Source organism: Bathycoccus prasinos (genome assembly GCF_002220235.1).
Source record: "Bathycoccus prasinos genomic : Chromosome_12".
Taxonomy (NCBI): domain Eukaryota; kingdom Viridiplantae; phylum Chlorophyta; class Mamiellophyceae; order Mamiellales; family Bathycoccaceae; genus Bathycoccus; species Bathycoccus prasinos.
In genome coordinates, this window is record NC_023997.1 from 25,526 (window position 1) to 47,879 (window position 22,354).

Below are 22,354 nucleotides of genomic sequence, written 5' to 3' on the forward strand. Positions count from 1 at the left end.
TTAGTAGTAGTAGTAGGCACCATGTAACAATAATATATATATTAGTGACTAGTAAACGCCACCCGGCATGTGGAACGCGCCGCAGTACGCCTCAACATCCGTGCGTAACTTGGCGATATCGCCGCTTTGTTTGCAATCAGCGCCCTCGACGTATGCTTTGAAATCTTTCAACTTTGTTCCAGTCGTCACCGAGGCTTTGCACTCGCTCGCAATCGTAACGCCTCGGTCAATAAACTCGGCAACTTTCACGAAATCAGCCTCCTTCATGCCTCTAGTCGTCATCGCCGGCGTTCCAATTCTAATACCGCCCGGAATGAGCGCAGACGTATCACCTACGACGGAGTTTTTGTTCAAAGTGATGTGCGCCATGTCGAGAATCTTCTCCACGCGCGCACCGTCGATGCCTTTCGGTCTCAAATCGCACAAGATCAAGTGGTTGTCCGTCCCGCCAGAGGATAAGCTATACCCTAACTCCGTGAGTTTCTTCGCCAAGGCTTTGCAGTTCGAGCACACTTGCTTTTGGTACTCTTTAAATTCCGGCGTGTTTGCCACTTTCAACGCCACGGCCAAAGCGCCGATGGTGTGGTTGTGTGGACCGCCTTGTAATCCCGGGAAGACTGCAGAGTTAATCGCTTGCTCGAACTCTTTTTGGTAAAAAATGATCCCAGATCTCGGCCCTCTCAAGGATTTGTGCGTCGTCGACGTGACAACGTGCGAGTATTCGAAAGGATCGTCCGCTACTTTTGCCGCGACTAAACCGGAGATGTGCGCCATGTCGGACATCAAGTATGCGCCGACATCGTCGCAAATCTCGCGCATTCTCTTGTAATCGTAGTTTCTCGGATACGCCGAGGCACCGGCAATGATAATTCTCGGTCTGAACAACGTCGCGTTCTCGTGCAACTTGTCGTAATCGACCCAACCTTCCTCGTTCAATCGGTACGGCATGGACTCAAAGTACACCGACGTCGCGGAGATCTTCTTCTTCGGCGTGTAGAATCCGTGCGTCAAGTGACCGCCGTGTGGTAAATCCAAACCCATGATTCTGTCGTGCGGGTTCAACAACGCGGTATACACCGCAAAGTTCGCCGGAGATCCCGACAACGGCTGCACGTTTACGCCCCATTCGCTCGGGTTTAACCCGTACAACTCCAAGGCCCGTTTTTGGCACAAGCTTTCCGTTTGATCGATGAACTCGTTGCCACCGTAATATCGGGCACCGGGTAAACCTTCGGAATATTTATTCGTCAAGCACGAACCGTTCACTTCCATCACCGCTTTCGATGTAAAATTTTCCGAGGCGATCAGTTCGCACCCCAAAGCTTGTCTTTCCTTTTCGTTTTGCATGATGGCAAACAACTCTGGGTCTAACTCTTTCACGCCCAAGTCTTGGAACGGATGGGAGGAAGAAGTTGCGTTCGCCGCGGTCGGATCCGCCACCGCTTTGTTCTTTTGAACTCCTCCGTTTCTTTTATTAATATTGTTATTGTTGTTGTTGGACCCCGCAGAAGAAGATGTCGTCGTCGTCGTCGTTTTAACAACCTTCTTCGTCGTGTTTGAATTTCTTCCTCCTTTTTTCGACATCGACGACGACAAAGAAAAAGAGGAAGCACCGACAGAGAGCGCGGCGGCTTTCGAGGATAAAGTAGTAAACATCTTGATGAGCTACTTTTGTTGTTGTTTAAAGGATGATGTGATGAGTTTGATGTTTGTTGTGAAGTAATATCTCTCTCTCTGTTTGTGATGGATGATGATGTGGGGTTGTTGACGCGTTTTTGTTTATTTGAAAAAGTTCCAAGTCCGGGGTTTTGAAGGAAAATATCTTCGATGACGACGAACGAAGAGCTTGATGTGAAGAGATCTCATCAGATCAAAAAGATAAAAAACGAAAAAGCGACAAACAACACACACACGCCACATAACAAAACAGAAATTTATACGAGCATATCCAAAAGAGAGAAGACACTACTCAACGCGGTAATGTTGTCATCAACAATAACAACAACATCGAAAGCATCATCATCGTTCTTGGTTCAAAATGGATTCGCGACAAACACTCGAGCGTCATCTTCGTCCCGTCGATGCCCCCCCGGTTTAGCAAAGAAAATGATTACTACTACTAATAATACTATCAAAGCGATGGCATCGTCATCGTCGTCGTCGTCGTCTTCATCATCATCGAACGAGAGTAACGACGAGAACAACGAAACGAACGCGTTCCGACTTTCGGGCATCGCGCTGCTACCGATTAGCCTTGCAAATTTATTCAACACGCCAGAGACGTTGACGACGTTTTTAGATTTCAAAGACGCGGAACAGTTTCCAGACTTTACGACCGTGGAGACGTTAACGCACTGGTCAAATTTATTCGGTTCGGATGCGTTTTCGTTAATCACCTTGTGCTCGTGTTACGTGTTAGCAGACGCCGCGGAGAACAATCGCTTGAATTCCCAAACGTACCAGCGACTCGCAGTCGGTAACGTTTTAGTCTTAGCGTCCGTTATTGGCGCTTTAGCATTGACCCAAGTCGTAGGCGAAGCGCCTCGACCAAACGCGTCGGCCATCGTGACATTCACCGGATTATCTTTGCCGTGTTTGTTTGCATCGGTCGGTGCAATCAACACGCACGGGGGTGGGTTTGCTGGAGTTTCAGATTTGTTCGCAAAAGATTGGGACGATTTGAAGGACTTCTCCAATAAAGACGCGTCGTACTTATCGCGATATTATAAGCTCAGTTTCTTTACGACTTTGATCGTCGGCGGCGCGTTTGCGTTCTCACCGACTTCTCCCTTAAGTGCTATCAACGAACCATACGCGAGCGCGGAGTTCATTAGAAGATTGTTTGGTCTAGGCGCGGTTTTTGGGTTAGCGCCAGCGCAGTTTGTCTTATTAGACGCGAGTAAACGAAACAGATTAGGAGGAGGCACGTTCAAGAAACTGAATTTATCCATCGCCGCGTCGATTTTTCTCATTGACTTTATGACGGTGTGGGGCTTTGGGAAGATTGCTGAAATCGCGACTCCGGATCAAATACAGGTTTTGAACGAGGCGAGCGCGACTGGAGGGATTTCTCAAATTTATAACTACGTAGGCGCGATTTCGGTTTCCTTGGCCATCGCTGGTGTATATCTTTATCAGGGATTGTTTGCGAAGAAATAAAAGCGCGCCTGTCAATCTATAAAGTAGTTTATTCTTTCAACACGCAAAATGTAATTCTAATGATACTCCTTACTACTAGTAGTATATAATTAATTATCGAGCAACTCATCGGTAAATGCGGTGAATAATTGCGTTTCGCAAAAGTTTTTCATAAACGAGCGATCGCGTCCGACGTACGAATCGACGAGTTCGTCTTTAAGCAACACCGCCACTTTCTGTCCATCTTTTCCAACTTCGGCGATGGAATAACTCCGAATGCGACCCAGTATCGCATCGCGCATGTGATTCCTGAAGCACTCACCAAATTCCCCGCACAGCTTTGAAGATTTCTCCGATGGTTCTAAAACCGAGGAGAACACCTGCGTTTCGGCAGCCAGGCGGATGGAGGCGTGTATCGGTCTCAATTTTTCTCTGAGTTCGTGCCAGTTTGGTGCCGTTGCCACTATACCACCCATGATTTTGATTTCATCTTTATACGCATTCAATCGCGTGATGTGCTGCGTGCGTTGTCGTATGTCGTTGGTTTTGTGCTGAATGCCTACGATAAAAGGCACGGGCGCCTCGAGAAAATCAGTCATCGAATTCGGCAAAATTGGTAAAAACAATCCTCTCGGACGCAACGGACGTAACATCGCTAGCAAAGATAAAATCACGCCGGATAGCTGACCTAAATTCGGAGAGAAAACGACGACCTGTTTCTCCAGCAGCGCGCAAGCCATAAATGCCATGATATTCTCAATGCTCAACGATCGACACAAAGCCGCAATCGCCCAAGGTTCGATGTGCGCGGCTTCCTCGTCATACGTGTAGGTGATTTTCCCAACAGAATCGCGAATGCATTTCCTTTCAAAGCACGGGTCATCTGTTGTACTCACGGGCCGATAAAACGGAATCGGCGCATCCAGAATGCTCTTCTTCTTTTCAGAATTTAAGGCTTTTCCCGCTTCATCCTTTATCAAAGGACCGTTGAAAACGCGCGTCGCGTCGCCAAGTTTCGGAATTGACTCGGCGTGAAAGGACTCGAGTATCCGCAACGAATCATCGTTCTTCCGTGTTTGTTCCTCCACGCTCCTATTGAAACCGCGTGACGATGTAGCCTTGACGTCGCTATCTGTCTTGCTCTTTAGAGTTCGCGGCGCTTCTTCGCTAAAGTTGAGATCGCGCGCAATATTTTTACTCTCTTCGTCTTCACCGCTCGTCTTTGGAAGTGGAGGTGGAGGCGGTTTCGTCGGAGTAATGCCAGAACGCGAAAACGCCATCTCCAAATCCTTCATTAATCGTCTCTCGTCTCGCCGTAATCTTTCCAGTTTTTCTGAGGTGACTACTGCTCTCAAGACTTCAAATGTCGTCTTAAAAAACGGCGTTTTCGTGATGAGGCAATAACACCTAGGCGCCGCGACGAGGTACTTTCTCAAGTTTGCCTCTTCCCCTCCTCCTTCCCCATCGCCGCCGCTAGGTATAGTCTCCTCCGAAAAAGAAGAATTCGGCGATAGCGCAGACGACAACGATGAAGACGCGATAACCGGCATTTGACTCACAAACTCGTTCGCGTATAAGCAGACTCCATATAAAGGTTCCTCTCCGCTTTCACCACCAGTCAATCGAAAGACAAAACTCGAAGTGTCGTGAGTTTTCTGGGCGTTGCCGTAAGCCACCTCTAAAATTTTCGACATCGACGCCGTTTTCTCCACTAGTTTTGGTTCCACGCCACTCGGGAAACAAAAGTGTGCGATTGATTCAACATCGAACGATTGCTGCGCCGTTTCGTCTTCCGTGTTGCTGTCTTCGTCGTCTCCTTCTATTCGAGCTTTAGGAGAAGGAGGATAGGAAAACAAAACGTCCGCCGAGTACGTCTCTCCAACCGTTCCTCGATGCGGCGGCGTGTGTTTCGGGTGCGATACGCGCACGTCTTTGGAAGAGCGTCTTCTGCTATTACTATTACTGTTGTTATGACTATTATTATTATTCAGATTTTGTTGTTGTTGTTGTTGTTGTTGTTGTTGATGACTAGCTTCGCGAAACTCTCTCGGCGAATCCGCCACCGCAGTAAAATCGCTCCGGTCCGGATGTAAACCAACCACGAGAAACTTCTCGAACGTAAACTTTGTTTTCTTCTTTCCCTTATCTGTAGATGAATAGTTGTTTTCATCATCATCATCATCATCATCATCATCGACGTCGTGGTCTCCTTCCTCGCTCACTTTCTCGATGTTCGCGTTTGCGTTCTTTTTTATTTTTAGTTTTCGATTGGATTGTAACCACGACCGTTTCTCTGCGGTTTTCGCTTCTGGATTAAACCAAGTCACGTGATGCGTGTTATTAGTATTGATATTCGGTCTAAACTTCTTCTTGGAATTTGAATTTGAACTCGTCGTCGTCGTCGTCGTCGTCGCCGTATTTTCAGTCCCGACGAATCGGTTCGAGGTCGGGGAAGGCGTTTTGAACGCGTCCTCCTCCTTGGAACTTTCTTCTTTCGTTTGTTCTGGAGGTGGAGAAAAAGGGGAATTCACGTGGAACTCTTCTCCTTTTCCTCCTTTTCCTCTGCCATCGCCACCATCATCCGCTGTTGTTTTATCCTCTGCTTTGTTCATCATCATTTAGGACGAATAGTATTAGTCTACTATTACCAAAAGAGCAACACCGTCATCCCGGGTTCTTCTTTAAGTTCTTTCTTTTGTGTTAGTGTCATTAAATTTGTTCTCTTTTTTTGTTTTGTGACGTTTTTAACTGTCTCGTCTATTTTACTCTTCTCTCAAAAAAAGAAAAGAAGTTTCCAAGTCGACCTTTTCTTCATTCACTTCTTCTTAGAAAGAAAGGAGAGGATGCAAAACAGCGGCAGCAGCAGTCGACTGCGCCGTTGTTTCTCCCCCACCGTCCTCACTCGTCCCGTGGTGTTGTTGTTGTTGTTGTTGTTCGTATTTTTCGTCTCCATACAACAAACGAACGCGCAATGGCACACGTCTGGGAAAAAAGCCGCTCCGTTTAAAGCGAGGAAAAGCGAAGACCGATCGGGAAAGTTGGAAAACATCGCGTTCGTGTGCGCGGGATTCCCGTGGATGTACGGTCCGTATCAGATGCAAGGCGATCAACTCATGAAAAGGTTGAACGAAAAGTATAATTTTAACACGTATTGGATGATGCGAGGGAATAACGTGCACAATATACCACCGGGAGTGTATACGGGGAGAGAAATCTCCAATTTGACACCACCACAAGTGCCGAAAATGCCGCACGACTGGGACGCTTCACATTTAAAGTTTCTCGGGTTACCAGCGAGGACGAAAGTGACGAGCGTGATTGCTCGCGTAAATGGTGCCGCTGCATCCATGTCCGAAGTGAACGACGCGTCCAAATTATACGGTATCGATGCGTTTATCGTCTTAGGCGACATCAACGTCGTCTACCACGACTCGTACGATTTTAAAGTACCGACCATCGCCTGGGTGCCGTTCCATTACAATACCGTCAGGGGATCGAATAAAGCTCTGCTGAAATCGTACACGTATGCGGTTGGATTATCGCCATCGACGACGAAAGTCATCGCGGACGTGCGATCGGACGTGGCGTATATTCCGCATTTCATAGACGCGAACGTTCTGGAATCCGCCGCGGAGACTTGGTTAAAGAAAGAACGCAGATTAAAAGGGAATAAGAATAAATCGGACCGAGAAATTGTATTTGACGCGAACAAATACGATAAGATGTTTAAAAGACGTCCGTCGTCGTTTAGTGCGGTAGAAACCAGTCAAGATGGTGATGACGACGATGTGTTTTTAGTGCTCGCCTCGGGGACGAATTACGAAGGCGCCGATAGGAAAGGGTGGGATGTCGCCATCCAAGCGTTCGCAAAATTTCACGAGACACACCCAGAAATCAAGAAACATTTATGGGTGCATTCGTTCTCGTCTACGCAAGTCATGCGCGACCACGATGGGAACGGAAATAAAGCGCCTCCCGAGTTGGCACCGCAAGGCGTCGATTTGCGAGGACTGGTCCAGGAAATGGATTTGCCACCGGACATTTATACGGTCGACATCGACTTGCACCCACGAGGACGAGTTGCGGCGATGAAAGTTCACGCGGATGTGTGCTTACACCCTTCAAAAGTTGAGGGTTTCGGGATGAACGTGTTGGAGTGTCAATCGGTGGGGACGCCAGTCGTGACGACAAAGTTTCGAGCGATGGAAGATTTCACGCGAAACGGCATCTCTGTGCCCCCTGCGCAATGGGAACACTTGGCCGCTTTAGGTGGAAAGTGGGTTATGCCTGACGTGAAAGGCGTTGCAAAGGCATTAGCTGAGATTGGTAAGAAGCGGAAAACCGCGGAATGGAAGAAAAAGAGCAAAGATGCCGTAGAGTGGATTAAGGAAGAGTTCTCGCTCGATCGCGTCGCCGCCGGATTCGACGGCGTGTTGAAATTAGCTTTGGAAACGCACACGAATAACCTTCCATTCATGCTCTCGAAGATGAAAGAAGCGCCATCGTTCGCGGAGAGACCCATCTTTCACGTCACCACAGATGTGCACCCGAAACAGGCAGATTGGGACGAAGAGTGGATGTTGTACCACCGACCGGATGTGCGCGTGGATTACGAGATGGTGCAAGAAATGCTTCACGATTTGACGACGAAAGAAGGCGAAATGGTGTCGTTGGCGTTTATCGTGTGCAAAGACGTACGTGGAATACCGATTGAGTTCCAAGTTGAAGAGCGCGATTACGATGGCGTCCATCGGTTCAACACGGAGCACCCAATTTTACTCCCGACGTGGGCGTTTGCGCAAGCGCAACAAAATTTCCCGTACATCCATAACACCGCGTGGATGTTAGCGGGAAACTCGGACCAACAATTTATTAAGATGTTCCCACCGGGTGCGGCGCAAGTCATGAATCCTATCGAGATTAAAACGTATAGCGACGAGCTTTAGTTATTGTGTGTTGCTTGCTTATTCGAGAAAAAAAATATAGAAGTACTCGAAAAAAGATTGTCACTACTGATGTATGTAATAAATATGTGCGATTAAAAAAATATATTTCTTATTTCATCACGTCTGCGATGACTTGGTCCTTAAACACCGGCAAATCTGGATGCGTATATAATGGCTGAAATTCCTCTGGTTTTCTATCTTCCCCAACTTTTGCCAATTTGCTTTGGAACGGTTTGCACCCTTTACTCATTCGCATGAAGAGCTCGTGCCATCTCAAATCGCTCGTTAACTCCGGGTGGAAACTCGTCGCCAACAAGTTCTTCTGTTTCACCGCCACCACCACCGATTCTATGTCCACGCCCATTTCTTTCTTTTTCTCCTCGGATAAGTAATATTTCGCTAAAACCTCGACGTTTTCCCCGACTTTTTTAATCGCCGGAGCTCGGATAAAAATCGCTCGACACTTGACGTCGTTTTCTGAACACCCCGGGATATCGCACGGTATCGTCGTCTCGAAAGAATCAATTTGCGAGCCGAAAAAGTTACGAGAAACGTCCACGTTGATGCCACCTAATAACTCTTGACCACCTTGCTTGGCGCCTTGTTCGATGCGATCGGCTAAGAAGATCAACCCCGCGCACGTCCCCCACACGCACCGTTCTCCCTCGTCCTCAAATTCTCTCAACGCATCGAACAAGTTCCATCGTCTCGCGATGTTCGCCATGGTGGTACTTTCCCCACCCGGGATGATCATTCCTTGGCACCCTTCCAACTGAGACGCGGAACGAATTTCAACCGCTTCGCCGCCACATCTTCGAATCATCGAGCAGTGCTCGCGAAAAGAGCCTTGTAAAGCCAGGACGCCGATTTTTATTTTATCTTCTTGTTGTTCAATTGCCATCGTCACGCACTTTTCTTTTTCTTTTTGTGACGTCTGATAAAAGTCGGATGTGTGGTGTGACGACGCAGCTAAAAAAGCGAAAAAAGCGAAAAAAGCGAAAAAAGCTAAAAAAGCTAATAAAAAAGCTAATGTGGCGAGCACCAAATTGACTAACTCTTTTCTCTCTTCTTTCGATTTGGTCTTTCAAAAATTTAAAATTTTCCTTTTTCTTCACTTTAATGCATATTAGACGCATCGCGGCGCGTAATCATCAGTTCATCGTCTACTCCTCGCGTATTAGTAGTATTAAACAACGTAGTAGTAGTAGTAATTTTATCAACAACTACAACAAAAGAAGAGCATTGCACGACAACATAAAAATGGGATCCGGAGGTGAAGGTTTTACGAACGAAATCGAAAAGAAGGCGAAAATGATGAGCGCAGAAGACGAAACGTTATTTGAAAATAAGCTGAGAGTAAAGAAGCTTTCCGAGCACGCGACGGTTCCCGTCAGAGGTTCAGACGGAGCGGCTGGGTACGATTTATCCGCCGCGTACGATTGCGTCGTCAAAGCGAAATCGAAAGAGCTCGTCAAGACGGACTTGTCCATCGCGATTCCGAAGAACACGTACGCTCGAATCGCTCCGAGAAGTGGTTTGGCGTATAAAAAATTCATCGACGTCTTAGCCGGCGTGGTGGATTACGATTACCGCGGGAACGTCGGCGTTATTTTGGCCAACTTTGGAGACGAGGATTTTGAGGTGAAGAAAGGCGACCGAATCGCACAAATGATCTTGGAGAGGATCACTACGCCGGAGTGCGTGGAAGTCGAAGACTTGGAAGCGACGGAGCGCGGCGCCGGCGGTTTCGGTTCCACCGGAGTGAGCAAGTAAACTATCAACAACGCGTTCTTTGATCGTCATCAGCAGCGCTATTACTACTTCACCTTTCTTGCTTGTCCTTATTTAATTAAATATACGCGTACTTTTATATAATTTACGTGCACGTATTACTTAGTACTGGTAGTACTTACAGCGTGCATTTTTGAATTTTTGCTTTTTTCTTCATTCTCTTCTTTGTCCTCATCGGCGAGGGAGAAATTCATACACAACAACTAAAAATACTAATGTCTGGTGTTCAGCTGACTGAAAATCTCATCAAAACACTGGACGGGGGTGGAAAGGACGATGATTCGTCGTTCATTCCAGCGCCGGGTGGATTTCAAGGCCCGAGAGATGGTTACATTTTCCAGAACGGAGAAGCAGGCGTCGGGTATTACAGGGAAGAAATTTTCGCCGCCAAAGAAGATGATGATGATGATGATGATGACGAGGTATTGGTAAACGACAACAACGCGAAAAGGCGCAAGACGTCCAACGAGACCGCGACGACGACGACGACGATGAAGACAAAGTCAACGATAGATTACGATAAAATGCTCGCAGAAATCGAGCAGAACAACCCGGACATTACCAAAGAGACCACGGAATTAACAGGGAAGAGTGTCAAGAAGTTCGTGATTCAATTCGAAAGAGCTTTGAACGATAACGTGGAAAAGAGAGCAAAGTTTTCGACGAAACCGGAGAAGTTTTTAGATTCAGAGGTCGACTTGGACAATGCGATTAAGAATTTACAGTCGTTGGCATCTGCGCCGAAATTATATCACGTTTTGATCGATACGAAGTGCGTTCCGAGTTTACTCTCCGTGCTGGCGCACGAGAACGAGGACATATGCGTAGACATTTTAGAGTTGTTTCGAGAGTTGTTCGATCCAGACGCAAGCAACGAAGGAGAAGAGGATGAGAACAGACAGGCGTTTCAGTTGCTGAACTGCTTAAGAGAGAACGACGGAATCAAAATGTTCGTCGATTGTTTGATGGATAGATTCTTTTCGAAACCAAAAAAGAAGAACGAAAGAGAAGAACGAGAAGAAAAAGATGATGATTTAGCCGGAGAAGAGACGAAACGAAACGCCGAGGAGACTATTTTACAAATCGTAGAAAACGCGATCGAAATCAGCGGAGGCACGAGCGAGATTTGCGAATACTTTTTAAACGAAAGCAACACTCGATTGAAAGAGTACTTACTCGAAAGAGTAGGCAAAAAACAAGGCACGGATGGTGTGAAGTTACAAGCGTCCGAGTTGCTTTCAATTTTAACCACCGGGTGCGACGAAACTGTGAAGAAATCTATGTTGTTAGCGAACGATGCGTTTATGGATCCAATCATGATGGCTATTGCGTGCTACAAAAAGAAAGAACCGCAAGATAGCGAAGAACGAGAAATCGTCGAGAATCTCGCCGACGCCTTGTGCGCTTTGCTCCAAACGAAGAAAGGTCAAGAGACTTTTTTCAATTTAGAAGGTTTAGAGTTGATGTTGATGTGCGTGAAATCAAAATTATTCGTTCGAGGCTCGGCATTGAAAATTTTGGATTTTGCGTTGACGGAGAACGAACTCGGGTGTTTGAAATTCATCGACGCGTTTGGTTTGAAAACCATCTTTTCCACCTTTGTCGGTTGTTTCGGCGGCGACGAAAAGAAGATTAAAAAGATTCGCAAAAAGTACGGCAACGATTACGTCGACGCCGAGTGCGAGCGCACGTTATCCGTTATCGCCTCTCTGTTTCAAAACATCGACATTTCGAAAAACACGGACAAGTATAATCGCGTCGTCTCGAAGTTTGTGGAAGACTCGTTCGTAAAACTTGATTTGCTCGTCGAATCGTACGTTTCCTACGGCAAAAGAGTCTCGAAAATCGAACTCCCCAACGACGAAAACCCGCCGCAAGACTCCGAGGACGAGCAAGACATATACCTAGAAAAGCTCGATCACGGATTATCGAGCTTAGAAAACGTCGCCATTATAATCGCGCATTTATGGGCGACGTTAGACGATGCTATTCAAAAGCGGATTTTCGTCGATTTAGAAAACAACGAAATCGACGTCTCTCACGCCAGAGATGTTTTGAGAGACCGAGCGAAAAACATCGGCGATGGTGGTGGCGAGCAGGTGCAAAAGGACAAAGTTGATCAACTTCTCACGCTGGTGTATTCGCTATACATGCCAGATGAGGTTCGGCCTGGTGATGAATGAGAGATTTAGATTAATAGAGAGAGAGAGAGAGTTAGACATGAACTCGTAATGAAGAGAAAAGAGAGAGAAGATTCACCTAAATTTATCCACACAATAAAAGAGAACGCACTTCTTCCATTTATTCTTCAACGCCTCTCTCTCTCTCGCGGAGCGAGGAAAGCAGAACAAAGCAAATGCGCGGCGCGCACTCATCGTGCTCTGCATTTTCTTCTCAACAACGCCTTTTTTATTCCCATCGTCGTAATCATTATCATCATCATCATCGAAAACATCAACAGCATTTAAGTCAAACTGTCGTAAAAAGAATGAGAGGAACCCCTAATAATGCTAATGATAAAAACGACGGCTTCCGTCCCATGGAGAGAGAAGCGCACGAAGACGTAATATTGGAAGAGAACGGAGATTTGTACGTTTTTGGATACGGTAGTATCGTGTGGAAGTTTGAGATTGAAGGGATTGAACCGATTGAAACCGTTCGGTGTAAAGCCTTCGGGTGGCAGAGAAGGTTTTATCAAGGCTCGACTGACCATCGTGGCACGTTAGAATTTCCGGGAAGAACTGTGACCATGACGAAATGCTCGAAGAACTCGCCCGTGTCTGGCGTCGCGTACAGGATTAAAAGAGAAGATGTGGAGAAGTGCTTGGAGAATTTAGAGTTTAGGGAAAAGCAGTACGATTTACGCGTGCAGTTAGAAATTTATGAAGACGACGACGGCGACGCGAAGAAGACGAAGAAACTGATTAGCTCGAAGGCGGTGTGTTGGATAGCGACAGAGGACGAGAAGAACGTGAACTGGGTAGGCGAACAAACGGTAGATGAAATAGCAACGGTCATAGCTAACGCGAGAGGACCTTCCGGTCCGAATTACGAGTATTTGTTCAATTTAGCGGACGCGATGCGATCGTTCAACATCGAAGACGAACATTTATACGAGTTGGAAGCGCAAGTGAAGAAGCTCTTAGTAGGTGATAACGTTGAAGTATAGAGCAGAAACAGTATTTTATTATTACATCAATCAAAATTTACTCGGAGAACCGACCATAAACTCGTTGTCTTCTTTCTCGGTGCCAAAATACCGATCGCCAAACTCCCCGACTCCGGGCAACACGCGATTATCATCCGACAATCCCGCGTCGACTTCGGACGTGATGATTTTCATCCTCGGGAATTTAGTGCACAATTGGTGCACGCCTTGCGTGGACGCAATCACGGAGACGAACAAAATGCGCTCCTCCAAAACACCCTCGGCCTTTAACATATTTATCGCCGCCATGGCGGAATATCCAGTCGCTAACAACGGGTCCAAGAGTAAGACGTACCGTTCGGAAATGTCATACGGCAATTTCTGGTACAAGACGTCCGGTAATTTACTCGCGTCTAACTCGTCCTCGTCGGAATCTAAGTTGTCGATATTTTCCTCCTCTTCAACCGGTGGCGATTCGCGTCGCAATAAATCACTTCCCAGACCATCTTTATCTCTTCTTTTCACTAAAATTTTACCAATCTTGATGCCTTTGCAACACGCTCTCAACGCGTTTTCCATCGCCTCGCCGCTTCGAATCATCGACACCCCGCATATTTTTGAATAAAAGGAAACGCCACGGTACGTCTCTCCAGTCGGTGTTTCAATTTGGTGCTCTTTAAACGGCAAATACCCCAACGCGTGTTCAACGACTAAACGAATGATGCGGTCGGAATAAAAGACGAAATCTGACCTGGACACCGTTCGGTCGCGAATAATCGTATGCATCCCTCGAATCTGGAAGTGCGGCGGTAACACGACCAAGTTGGGGTAAATTCTCCTCAAATCTGTTTGGCCGAGCTTTGTGCGAATGTGCTTCGCGATTAAATCAATCGCGACGGAGTTTTGACCACCCGCCCAAGGGATGATGATATCGGCGTTTCTCTTCGACGGCGACACGTACGCCTCAAACATCGGTTTCACGAACGTCGTATATTGTAAAATCACCCCGTCCACCTGCCTCCCGCGCTCCAACGTGTCTCTTTTCATTCTTCTTGCCAAACGTAAATCATCGTCGGTGTCTACGAAAATCTTCATGTGGCACAAGTCTCTCACCGCTTCCATCGCTAACACCAAAATACCTTCGATGATAATCACGTCCCCGGGTTCGACGTTAATATCCACCCCTTCTTTCCTCGAGTGCGTCACGAAATCATACACCGGCACTTTCACGTTCCTTCTTAACAGTAAATCTTTCAGCGTCTTCACGATCAAAGGCCATTCAATCGCGTCCGGGTGATCAAAATTGTACTGTTTCACGTTTCGCCTCTCCTCCTCCGTTAAAGGTCGATAAAACGAGTCCTGCGCTAACAGCACCACTCGTTTCTCTTGCAGCGAGTTCATGATGAGATTACACACGGTGGACTTCCCAGACGCCGTGCCTCCGGCGACGCCGATCAAAAATGGTTCCCGATTCCCTCCGTTCGCGGAGACGCGTTCGTCCACTTTCGAGCGGAACGAATGTTCGTTTTGGTGGTGGTTTTGGGACAACGAAGGCATGGACGCGCTCGACTCTAATAAACTACTCGTATTCGTTGTGTTGTTAGTATTATTGATTTTCCTTCTCCCTTTCCCGACCGAACAGTTCAACTCCATCAATTGCGAGATGTGTTTCGAAGGACTTCCGTTCCCGTTGAATATCGCCTCTCCGGAAGGCGTGGATACCGCCGGGTTATTCGGAGAGCGCGGAGAGGAAGACGTTGGAGAATCCGGGGGCGTTCGAGAGAACGTCGTGTGTCGCATTTTTCCTCTTTTATGCTCTTCTTTCTTCTTGTCGTTCTTTTTTTGTGATCGAGAAAGAAACTCAAAAGCTTCGTTTATTAGTATATATAATCTCGTTTCAACCGCGTGGTTGTGAGGAGGTGAGGTGGGCAAACAAACAACAACAACAACTTTAAAGTGCTTTTTGCGCGCAAAAGAAGAATGTGGAGATGATTGCTTCTTGCAAACTTTTATAATAGAAAAAAACGGAGTGATGATGCGTTATAAAGCCGCTCAAGAATAAAGAACAATTTTAAGAATAAGAATCACGCGGTTCAATATAATCAATCAATCAATCGACGGGTAACTCTTCGCCTTTACGTAAGAACAACGGGGTTAACCCGCCGTCTCCCCACGGGGCTAACACGGCGTCCGCGGTCGTAAACAAGCCGTGCGCTACGACGCCGTCCACGCTTTCAATTTCCGCTTGGATTTGAAATGGAGTGCAGTCTTCTCCAGCTAAAACGAATCCCTTGGTGTATCGTCCACCTTTTATCGCGTCTTCAAACTTTATGTCTATTATGGTCGTCGTCCCATCTGGGGAAACGAACGGGTTTTTCCCGCCCATCGGGTGCGACTGTTCGTCTCCCGACTGACCTCGTCTCCACAATTCCGCGTCGCCTAAAAACAAATCGTCCAAATCCTCCGCGGTTTCTTCCCAATTCTCCATTTCGATCTCGACTGGAACGGAACCACCGACGTATTCTCGAAACTGTTCGGTCAACAAGATCGTTTTCAACGATTTCTTCAACACGTTTCTCGTCGTCGCGATGGACGGTTGTATCGGCGTTTGCGTTCTATCTAAGATTGAAACGATGTTCCCGTCGTAAATAGCCGTTTCGTTCGGTTGCAAGAACACCACATCAATCGCCAGCGCCTCTTCGCAATCCACCACGGGTGCCAACCCTCTCAGCGCCAACTCTTTCGCCGCTAACGTCGACACCGGCACGTATTTCACATCAAACACTTTCTCTGTCTCCAAGACGTCGAGCAACTTCGAACATATGCTTCCGGTGCCGACGGCGATGGTCATCCCGGTTGAGATCTCCGAGGCGGCTTTTTTAGCCACCGCGAGTATAGTTTCCTCGAAACTCGTGGAGGAAGAGGATGATGATGACGAGGAAGTGGCCTCGCCCTCCTCGTTATTATTCTTGTTGTTCGATGATGATGATGATGAAGATGATGATGATGATGATGATGCCGAGAAGACAAATCCTCTTCCTCTTCTCTTCTGTGTGCTCTTTGTGTTTGCATTTCTACTCGCGAAGAACAAGCGTTTAATCTGTTTCAAACTCGACGACCTAAACGAAGACGATGAAGACGAGGAGGAAAAAGAAGTGCTCGTCCTCGCGGAGAGAGTTCTTGGCGACGCGAAACAAACTCTCCCCGACATAGTAGAGAGTAGTATTTCTATTTATTATTATTGTGGAGAAAGTCTTCAGAGAAAGAAAAGAGAAGAAAAAAACGAACACAACGACACAACACACGAACTTTTCAAACAGAAGAGTTCCTCCAACATGTCCTCTCCCTCTCCCTCGTCAAAATCGTCGTCTTTATCATCGTTCCGGATTTGCACGTACAACGTCCTGGCGCAGTGTTACGTGAAATCCGAGTGGTTTTCATGGACGAAACCAAAATCGTTACTCAAATGGAAAACAAGACGCGAACACCTGCGGAGGAGACTGAGAGACGACGAACTCGGGAAAGTCGACGTGTTCTGCTTGCAAGAGGTGGATGAGTTTGAGAACGAGTGGAAAGAGTTCATCGAGAACGAGTTGAACATGGGCGTGTTTTACAAACGAAGAACGCAGAAATCGAACGACAAGAAAGATGGGAGTCTGGTGTGTTGGAACAAGGAGAAGTTTGAGTTGCTCGATACGTTAGGTGTGGAATTTAACGAGGTGACGAAAACACTAGATTTAGATATAAAAGAAGTTGAAGGGTTTGAAGAAGAGGAAAAGAGAGAGTACGAACGGGATTGCGTCGCAGCGTGCGTGATGTTGCTGCACAAAGCATCTAACGTACCCATCACGTGCGTTTCGACGCATTTGTATTGGGATCCAGCGAAGGCGCTCGTAAAATTAAAACAGGCGGAATATCTGCGCGAAGAAATCGAACGATGGTCGCAAACGAAAGGTAATATTTTAATCGGCGGCGATTTTAACAGTCTCGCGACTTCGGACGTGTATAAGAGTATGGTTGAGAACGATTACGTGAGCTTAATGCGAGATAATGAGACTGGTCGAGAACCGGAATATACGAACGTGACGCCGTCGTTTACAGAAACGATAGACTACATCTTCTCTTCAAAAAATTGGATTGAAAAAGTCACTCACAGAGGAAAAGTTAAGAACAGAGATTTGTTGTTCGACGGATGTCCTTGCGAAGGTGAACCAAGCGATCATTTACCGATTTATTGCGACATCGAGCTCAAGAAGGCCGCTGCAAATTAGTTATGTAGAGTTAGTTTAGCGCGTATCTAGTACTAGTACCTGTTTTAAATTAGTTAAATAATGTCGCCGTAGCCAAGAATGTCGTTCGTGAAATAATTCACGCTCTCTTCGCTGTATTTCGCCAAAGAAACCTCCGCGGTCGATATCGGCGTAGGTTCCAAGAACCGCCTCGCGTCGCGAACTTTCTTCAACTGCGAGGGATCTTCGTCAATGTTAAACAGCGATATAATAATTTTCAACACCGCCTCTTGTTGCGTCCACTCGTCGCACATCAAGAATTTCAAAACTACAGCTTTGATGTACCCAAACTCTTGCTTGTCTAATCCTCTATTGCTACTGGTAACGTTATTGTCGTCTCCGGCTTTAAGCGAGCTGAAACTTGAATTTCGCGAACCGATGACGCCACCAGCACCAGCACCAGTACCACTTAACTTTCGTAACTCGTCGCACTCGGCGTCTTTTTCCGTCATAATTTTTCTCGCTTTCTTTCGCCACGCGTCAAACTCAAGTTTCAACGTTTCCAGTTCTTTCTTCAACTCCTTAATCGTATCCATCGCGGTCGCTTTCGATTCTTTCGCTCGTTTCAACGCGGTTTCCAACGACGATACCAACGACATTTCGTCCTCCTCTTCTCGCGAGGAAGACACTGAATGAGAAGAAGCTGCGGCGTTGTTGTGCTTTTGTTCCGAAACTATCGTTTTCATTTGATTCTCGAGCGCTGAATATTCTCTCTTAAACTCGCTCAATTCTTTCTTCGCCTCGTCCAACTCGTTCGCTTTCCCTTCAAACGATTGCAAGCACCTTTTTAACTCCTTCTCTTTCAATTCTAAGCTATTCAGCAGATCCTTTCGTTCAATTTCTAATCGCGCGTTCTCTTTCGTCTTGTCCGATCTTTGTTCCAATCTCTGTTCGAACTCCAACTCCATGTCCAAACGCATCGCTTCCATCTCCGATACCGCCTCGTTCTTTTGCATTTCAAAATCGTCTTTTTGCTCCTTCATGCTTTTTAGCTGTTGCTCAATCGCCGCGAGTTTCGTTTCGCTTTTCGTTTTCGATTCGTTCGCGACTGTTTTAGCGTCCTGTAAATCATCTCTAGTCGTTACTAACTCCTGTTCGAGTTCGCGAACTCGACGAGAATATTCTCGCGAAGTTTCTTTTGATTCCTTTAATTTTTCCTTCATCTCCTCGAGTTGTTTCGTGCCCGTTTCGTTCGCTTCGCTTTCGAGTTGTCTCCCCCAATCCATGGCATCGTTTGCTAAAGTCTCAAACTTTTTCGCCGTTTCTTCCGCCTCTTTCACTCTCGACTCGAGCGTTTTGATTTCCGATTGAAACTGTTTCTTCTCCTCTCGCGCTTCTTCGAGCGCTTTTTCGAGTTTCGTCTCCCCTTGGGAGAGATTTTCCGAGGCTGCTTTTTTCCACTGCGACACCGTATCTTCCATAACTTTTAGTTTCTTCTCGTGTTTTGATTGAAGCGTTTGGTCTTTTTTCGAGTCTTCTTCGTTCTTTTTCGACGCGGACACTTTAGCGTTTTCAGTCATTTTTGCCAGTTGGTCTTTCAGCGACGCGATGGCGTCCTCCTTCGATTTCAACTCCTCTTGTAATTTCTTCGCGGCGACGTCAGATGTGGCATCTTTTTCCTCCTCTCTTGGTGGTGGTGGTGGTGGGGGTGGTTCGACCGTCTTCTCTTTCATTTCCTTTTGCATTTCAAGTTTTTCTTCTTCCAGTTTCGCACTGAGCGAAGAGGCTTTGACCAACTCTTTCCTCAAATCCTCCACTTCTTGTTTCAACGCGTCTCTTTGCGTTTGGCACGTCTGGTAATTCGCTTCCACGTCTTCCAACACGCGTTTACATTTCTTTGTATTTTCTCGAGAAACTTCTAAATCTTCCTCGATTTCCTTCATCTCTGTTTCCAACTCGTTAACTTGCTCTTTGAGTCCAACGACGAGAACTCTGTTCGTCGCCGTCTCGATTTCCGCGCATTTCTTGCTCGCCGCGTCAAAGTTTTCCTTCCCTTCCTCCTCTCCGTTTTCGCTCGTCGTTAACTGTTTCAATTTTTCTCTCAGAAGTTCATTCTCCGCTAAAACCTTCGCGATTTGCGCTTTGTGCAACACTTCCAGTTCGTTCACATCTCGGGTATCGAGCGCTCTCAGCCGTTTCGCGCTTTCGATCGGTAATCGAACGTAATCGCCTTTGTTTTTCTTTTTTTCTGCTCCTGCTTGTTGATTCTTCTGTTCCTCCTCTCGTTCTTGTTCTCCAAAATGTTCTTTTCGCGACGAAGAGGTGGTTGTTGTTTGCGCCAGGCGCATTTGCTCCTTAAGAATCTCCGCCTTTTCTTTGGCGATGTTCGATACTTGAGAAAACGTCTCTCCAAAGTTGGAAAAGAACGCGGCGGTGTTCATTAAACCTGATTGATTCGGTTGTTGTTCTCGTTCCTGTTGTCTTTCCAAAAGGTTGTTGGCAACATCTTCCTCTTCTTCTTCTTCTCTCGACTTTAAAGACATTTGCTTTTATTCGTACTAAAGAAAGAATAAAGAAAAACCTTCTTCTAAATCTCTCTCCTCCTCTGAACTGCAAAATCGTTCGTGTAAAATACGCCGTATTTAGTGCGCACGCATAAGCGAGGTAGGTGAATGTGTTTCAGATGTATATAATTTGTTCGTTGTCGGAGACTTTTTTGAAAACTTTTTTCTTCCTCAAAATTTCTTTTTTTTTCACACTTGACAAAAAAAAAACAAAAGGAGAAACAAAGACCACGAATTAAGAAGAGGAAAGAAGAAGAAGAAGAAGATTTTTCGATGACGATGCTCTGTGGTGCGACGAGAATATCGACTCGTAGGAGTTCTTCGAATCGCAGAACGAGCCTGAGTGGTGGTGGTGTCGCGACGACATCGTCGTCTTCTTCTTCTTCTTCTTCTTCTTCCTCCTTTTTTAGTAGCAGTCAAAATCGTCGTGCTCTATATATTCGCAAAAATAATACGTGTCTGAATTTGAAACCGAAAAGAACGAAGACGGCTTCGTTCTTCAACAAGTTGCCGTGGTTAGAAGATTTCGAAGACGACGAAGACGTCAAAAGAGGAACACAAAAAGAAGGAAACAGAACGCAGTCGGACTGGCTGGACGCTTCGCAAGAACTCGATCTCTTCAACACGAAGAGCAGCAGGAGTACCATGTCGACGATGGAGGAAGACAAAGAGAGAAGACAAAGAAGACAAAGAAGACAAGTGAAAGAAGCAAAAATGAAAACAAATTCGTCCTTCTTCACCACCGCGGAGGAACAAGAACGGATTGATTTTTTATCCATCACGTCGGAGGAGTTCAGAAAGGCGCGAGCGTTCGTGGAACCAGAAGTGAAGAGCGGGTTCGCGAAGAATATCTTTGAAAGCGCGACGGAGATGAAAGAGATGATGGAAGAGGATGATGGAGGAGAAGACGAAGAAGCGCGAAACGTCAGAGCCGCGAACGAGGACGACGAACGAAGGAGAAGACGAAGAAGACGAGAGGAGGAAGAGAAACTCTCATCATCGAGTAAGAGCATTCCGTTCGTGATAAAGCAAGTCGTGAGAGCGTTTTCGTACGTTACGAATGCGATAGTGAACGCGTTAGAGTCCGTGGTACCGTATCAAGTACCTTTGACGGCAATTCGATGGAGCGTTTACGGCGTGTGGGCGCTGTTGGCGGTGTCCTCGGCGCAGAGATTTTTAGTTTTGTTAGCGTGTACTGGAGGAATGCTTTTACTTTTCGGTGCCTTGAATGCAGGTCTGAATGGTGTCGTGGGAGATGATTTCAATGAAGACAGATATGGAAGTAGCGATAGAAGCTCTAGAAGAAGAAGAAGAAGAAGAAAATCGTCGTCGGCAAACACGAAAGGAAGAGACTTTGACGCGAATAGAAAAGCGTACACGAGAGGCTCGCAATATCGCACGCGATCCAACCCGAGATGGGGAAAAGGAGAGAACAGAAAAGCGCCGTCCACTATGAACGACGAGTTGATGGATTTAGAAATTCCTTTCACAGATTTCGTGAGCGAAAACTTGAATCGAGCGGCGCAGTTTGGCGGCGACGCTTTGCGAGATTTGGGATTATCGTTTGATGAAGACGAAGAAAATTATTCTCGAGCGCGAAAGCCGACGAGAAAAGCAACAATAAAAACAAACAGTAGTCTCAAAATAGAGAACGATAACGATGGTGACGAAGGGTTCATCGACGTGACGCTCGAGAAACAGACGCAAGATTCGTCGAGCTTTACCGTCGGATACCGGGAATGGCTCGAGGAAAGCGGTACGAAGAACGTGAGCAGTAGTACCAAAGATATCCGCGCTTCTTCTACTCCAATAATAAGTAACACCGAAAAAGATGATGAAACTCTATCTGGCGATGGCATCAAAAACGATGAGTTTGTATTCAAACGCGAAGAAGAAAAAGAGGAAGAAAAGAAGGACGAAATGAAGGCGACAAGTGCGGCCTACGAAGCCGACACTATAAGTTACGACGACGAGGAAGACTACGACGACGATGAAATATTCTTCGACTATGCCGAGTACGACGAGGAAGAAAGAAATTACGACGAGAACAGTAGATTCAATACTGCGTTCATAGAAGAAGAAGACGATTTCATCGAACCCGTCGTCCGGCGTCTTCGTCAAAGTGCCGGTCAATCGTTCAATTGGTTCAACGAGTTTCTCACCGGTCGATTTTACGGAGCGTTTCAGGAAGACCGCGTGGAGGCGTTTTTGCCGCCTCTCGAAGAAGAAAAGGATGAAAAGGATGGCGAGTTTGTTGAACCACCAGAAGAGAACGACGACGACGTCTACAAAGAAGGAGGTCAAAAGGTTGGTCGTGCTACGCGATAAAAAAGTATAGTTTGTATTTCCGTGTTGTTGTGTGTCTCGTATGTATTTCTAACGGTTGGATGATGCTGTGTTTTGGATTTTTTGTTTCTTCTTTTTGTGTCTCTTTTTTCTCTTTGTCCTTCTTCTCTTCTGTCTGTCGTCGCCAAAAATTCCTTTCTTTTTGTTGTGAATAATGAAAAAGAGATCTCCTCGTCCCTTTTCAAACGAAGA

General features: G+C 46.4%; 13 protein-coding genes across 13 annotated transcripts; 7 read left to right on the plus strand and 6 right to left on the minus strand.

The window, feature by feature from the left end:
• Window positions 1-48: 48 nt before the first annotated feature.
• Bathy12g00140 (serine hydroxymethyltransferase) lies at window positions 49-1,584 on the minus strand (the record flags this gene model as incomplete). The annotated part of the gene is made up of 1 exon (XM_007509879.1): window positions 49-1,584. The coding sequence occupies one exon, from the start codon at window positions 1,582-1,584 to the stop codon at window positions 49-51; it is 1,536 nt and encodes a 511-aa protein (XP_007509941.1).
• Window positions 1,585-1,827: 243 nt separating this feature from the next.
• On the plus strand, window positions 1,828-3,159 carry Bathy12g00150 (predicted protein; the record flags this gene model as incomplete). Its single annotated transcript, XM_007509641.1, has 1 exon — window positions 1,828-3,159. One exon carries the CDS (start codon window positions 1,828-1,830, stop codon window positions 3,157-3,159), a length of 1,332 nt encoding a protein of 443 aa, XP_007509703.1.
• Window positions 3,160-3,248: 89 nt separating this feature from the next.
• Bathy12g00160 (predicted protein) lies at window positions 3,249-5,750 on the minus strand (the record flags this gene model as incomplete). Its single annotated transcript, XM_007509951.1, has 1 exon — window positions 3,249-5,750. One exon carries the CDS (start codon window positions 5,748-5,750, stop codon window positions 3,249-3,251), a length of 2,502 nt encoding a protein of 833 aa, XP_007510013.1.
• Window positions 5,751-5,981: 231 nt separating this feature from the next.
• On the plus strand, window positions 5,982-8,084 carry Bathy12g00170 (putative glycosyltransferase (ISS); the record flags this gene model as incomplete). The annotated part of the gene is made up of 1 exon (XM_007509838.1): window positions 5,982-8,084. The coding sequence occupies one exon, from the start codon at window positions 5,982-5,984 to the stop codon at window positions 8,082-8,084; it is 2,103 nt and encodes a 700-aa protein (XP_007509900.1).
• A 109-nt stretch (window positions 8,085-8,193) lies between these two features.
• Bathy12g00180 (SNO glutamine amidotransferase) lies at window positions 8,194-8,985 on the minus strand (the record flags this gene model as incomplete). Its single annotated transcript, XM_007509814.1, has 1 exon — window positions 8,194-8,985. The coding sequence occupies one exon, from the start codon at window positions 8,983-8,985 to the stop codon at window positions 8,194-8,196; it is 792 nt and encodes a 263-aa protein (XP_007509876.1).
• A 218-nt stretch (window positions 8,986-9,203) lies between these two features.
• Bathy12g00190 (dUTP pyrophosphatase, putative) lies at window positions 9,204-9,857 on the plus strand (the record flags this gene model as incomplete). The annotated part of the gene is made up of 1 exon (XM_007509645.1): window positions 9,204-9,857. One exon carries the CDS (start codon window positions 9,204-9,206, stop codon window positions 9,855-9,857), a length of 654 nt encoding a protein of 217 aa, XP_007509707.1.
• Window positions 9,858-10,090: 233 nt separating this feature from the next.
• On the plus strand, window positions 10,091-12,058 carry Bathy12g00200 (predicted protein; the record flags this gene model as incomplete). Its single annotated transcript, XM_007509787.1, has 1 exon — window positions 10,091-12,058. One exon carries the CDS (start codon window positions 10,091-10,093, stop codon window positions 12,056-12,058), a length of 1,968 nt encoding a protein of 655 aa, XP_007509849.1.
• Window positions 12,059-12,414: 356 nt separating this feature from the next.
• Bathy12g00210 (predicted protein) lies at window positions 12,415-13,009 on the plus strand (the record flags this gene model as incomplete). The annotated part of the gene is made up of 2 exons (XM_007509617.1): window positions 12,415-12,962; window positions 12,994-13,009. The coding sequence occupies 2 exons, from the start codon at window positions 12,415-12,417 to the stop codon at window positions 13,007-13,009; spliced, it is 564 nt and encodes a 187-aa protein (XP_007509679.1).
• Window positions 13,010-13,074: 65 nt separating this feature from the next.
• Bathy12g00220 (predicted protein) lies at window positions 13,075-14,823 on the minus strand (the record flags this gene model as incomplete). The annotated part of the gene is made up of 1 exon (XM_007509623.1): window positions 13,075-14,823. One exon carries the CDS (start codon window positions 14,821-14,823, stop codon window positions 13,075-13,077), a length of 1,749 nt encoding a protein of 582 aa, XP_007509685.1.
• A 310-nt stretch (window positions 14,824-15,133) lies between these two features.
• Window positions 15,134-16,234, minus strand: Bathy12g00230 (predicted protein; the record flags this gene model as incomplete). Its single annotated transcript, XM_007509864.1, has 1 exon — window positions 15,134-16,234. One exon carries the CDS (start codon window positions 16,232-16,234, stop codon window positions 15,134-15,136), a length of 1,101 nt encoding a protein of 366 aa, XP_007509926.1.
• Window positions 16,235-16,358: 124 nt separating this feature from the next.
• Bathy12g00240 (predicted protein) lies at window positions 16,359-17,294 on the plus strand (the record flags this gene model as incomplete). Its single annotated transcript, XM_007509676.1, has 1 exon — window positions 16,359-17,294. One exon carries the CDS (start codon window positions 16,359-16,361, stop codon window positions 17,292-17,294), a length of 936 nt encoding a protein of 311 aa, XP_007509738.1.
• A 53-nt stretch (window positions 17,295-17,347) lies between these two features.
• On the minus strand, window positions 17,348-19,795 carry Bathy12g00250 (unknown protein; the record flags this gene model as incomplete). Its single annotated transcript, XM_007509929.1, has 1 exon — window positions 17,348-19,795. One exon carries the CDS (start codon window positions 19,793-19,795, stop codon window positions 17,348-17,350), a length of 2,448 nt encoding a protein of 815 aa, XP_007509991.1.
• Window positions 19,796-20,089: 294 nt separating this feature from the next.
• Bathy12g00260 (unknown protein) lies at window positions 20,090-22,144 on the plus strand (the record flags this gene model as incomplete). Its single annotated transcript, XM_007509827.1, has 1 exon — window positions 20,090-22,144. One exon carries the CDS (start codon window positions 20,090-20,092, stop codon window positions 22,142-22,144), a length of 2,055 nt encoding a protein of 684 aa, XP_007509889.1.
• Window positions 22,145-22,354: the final 210 nt, after the last annotated feature.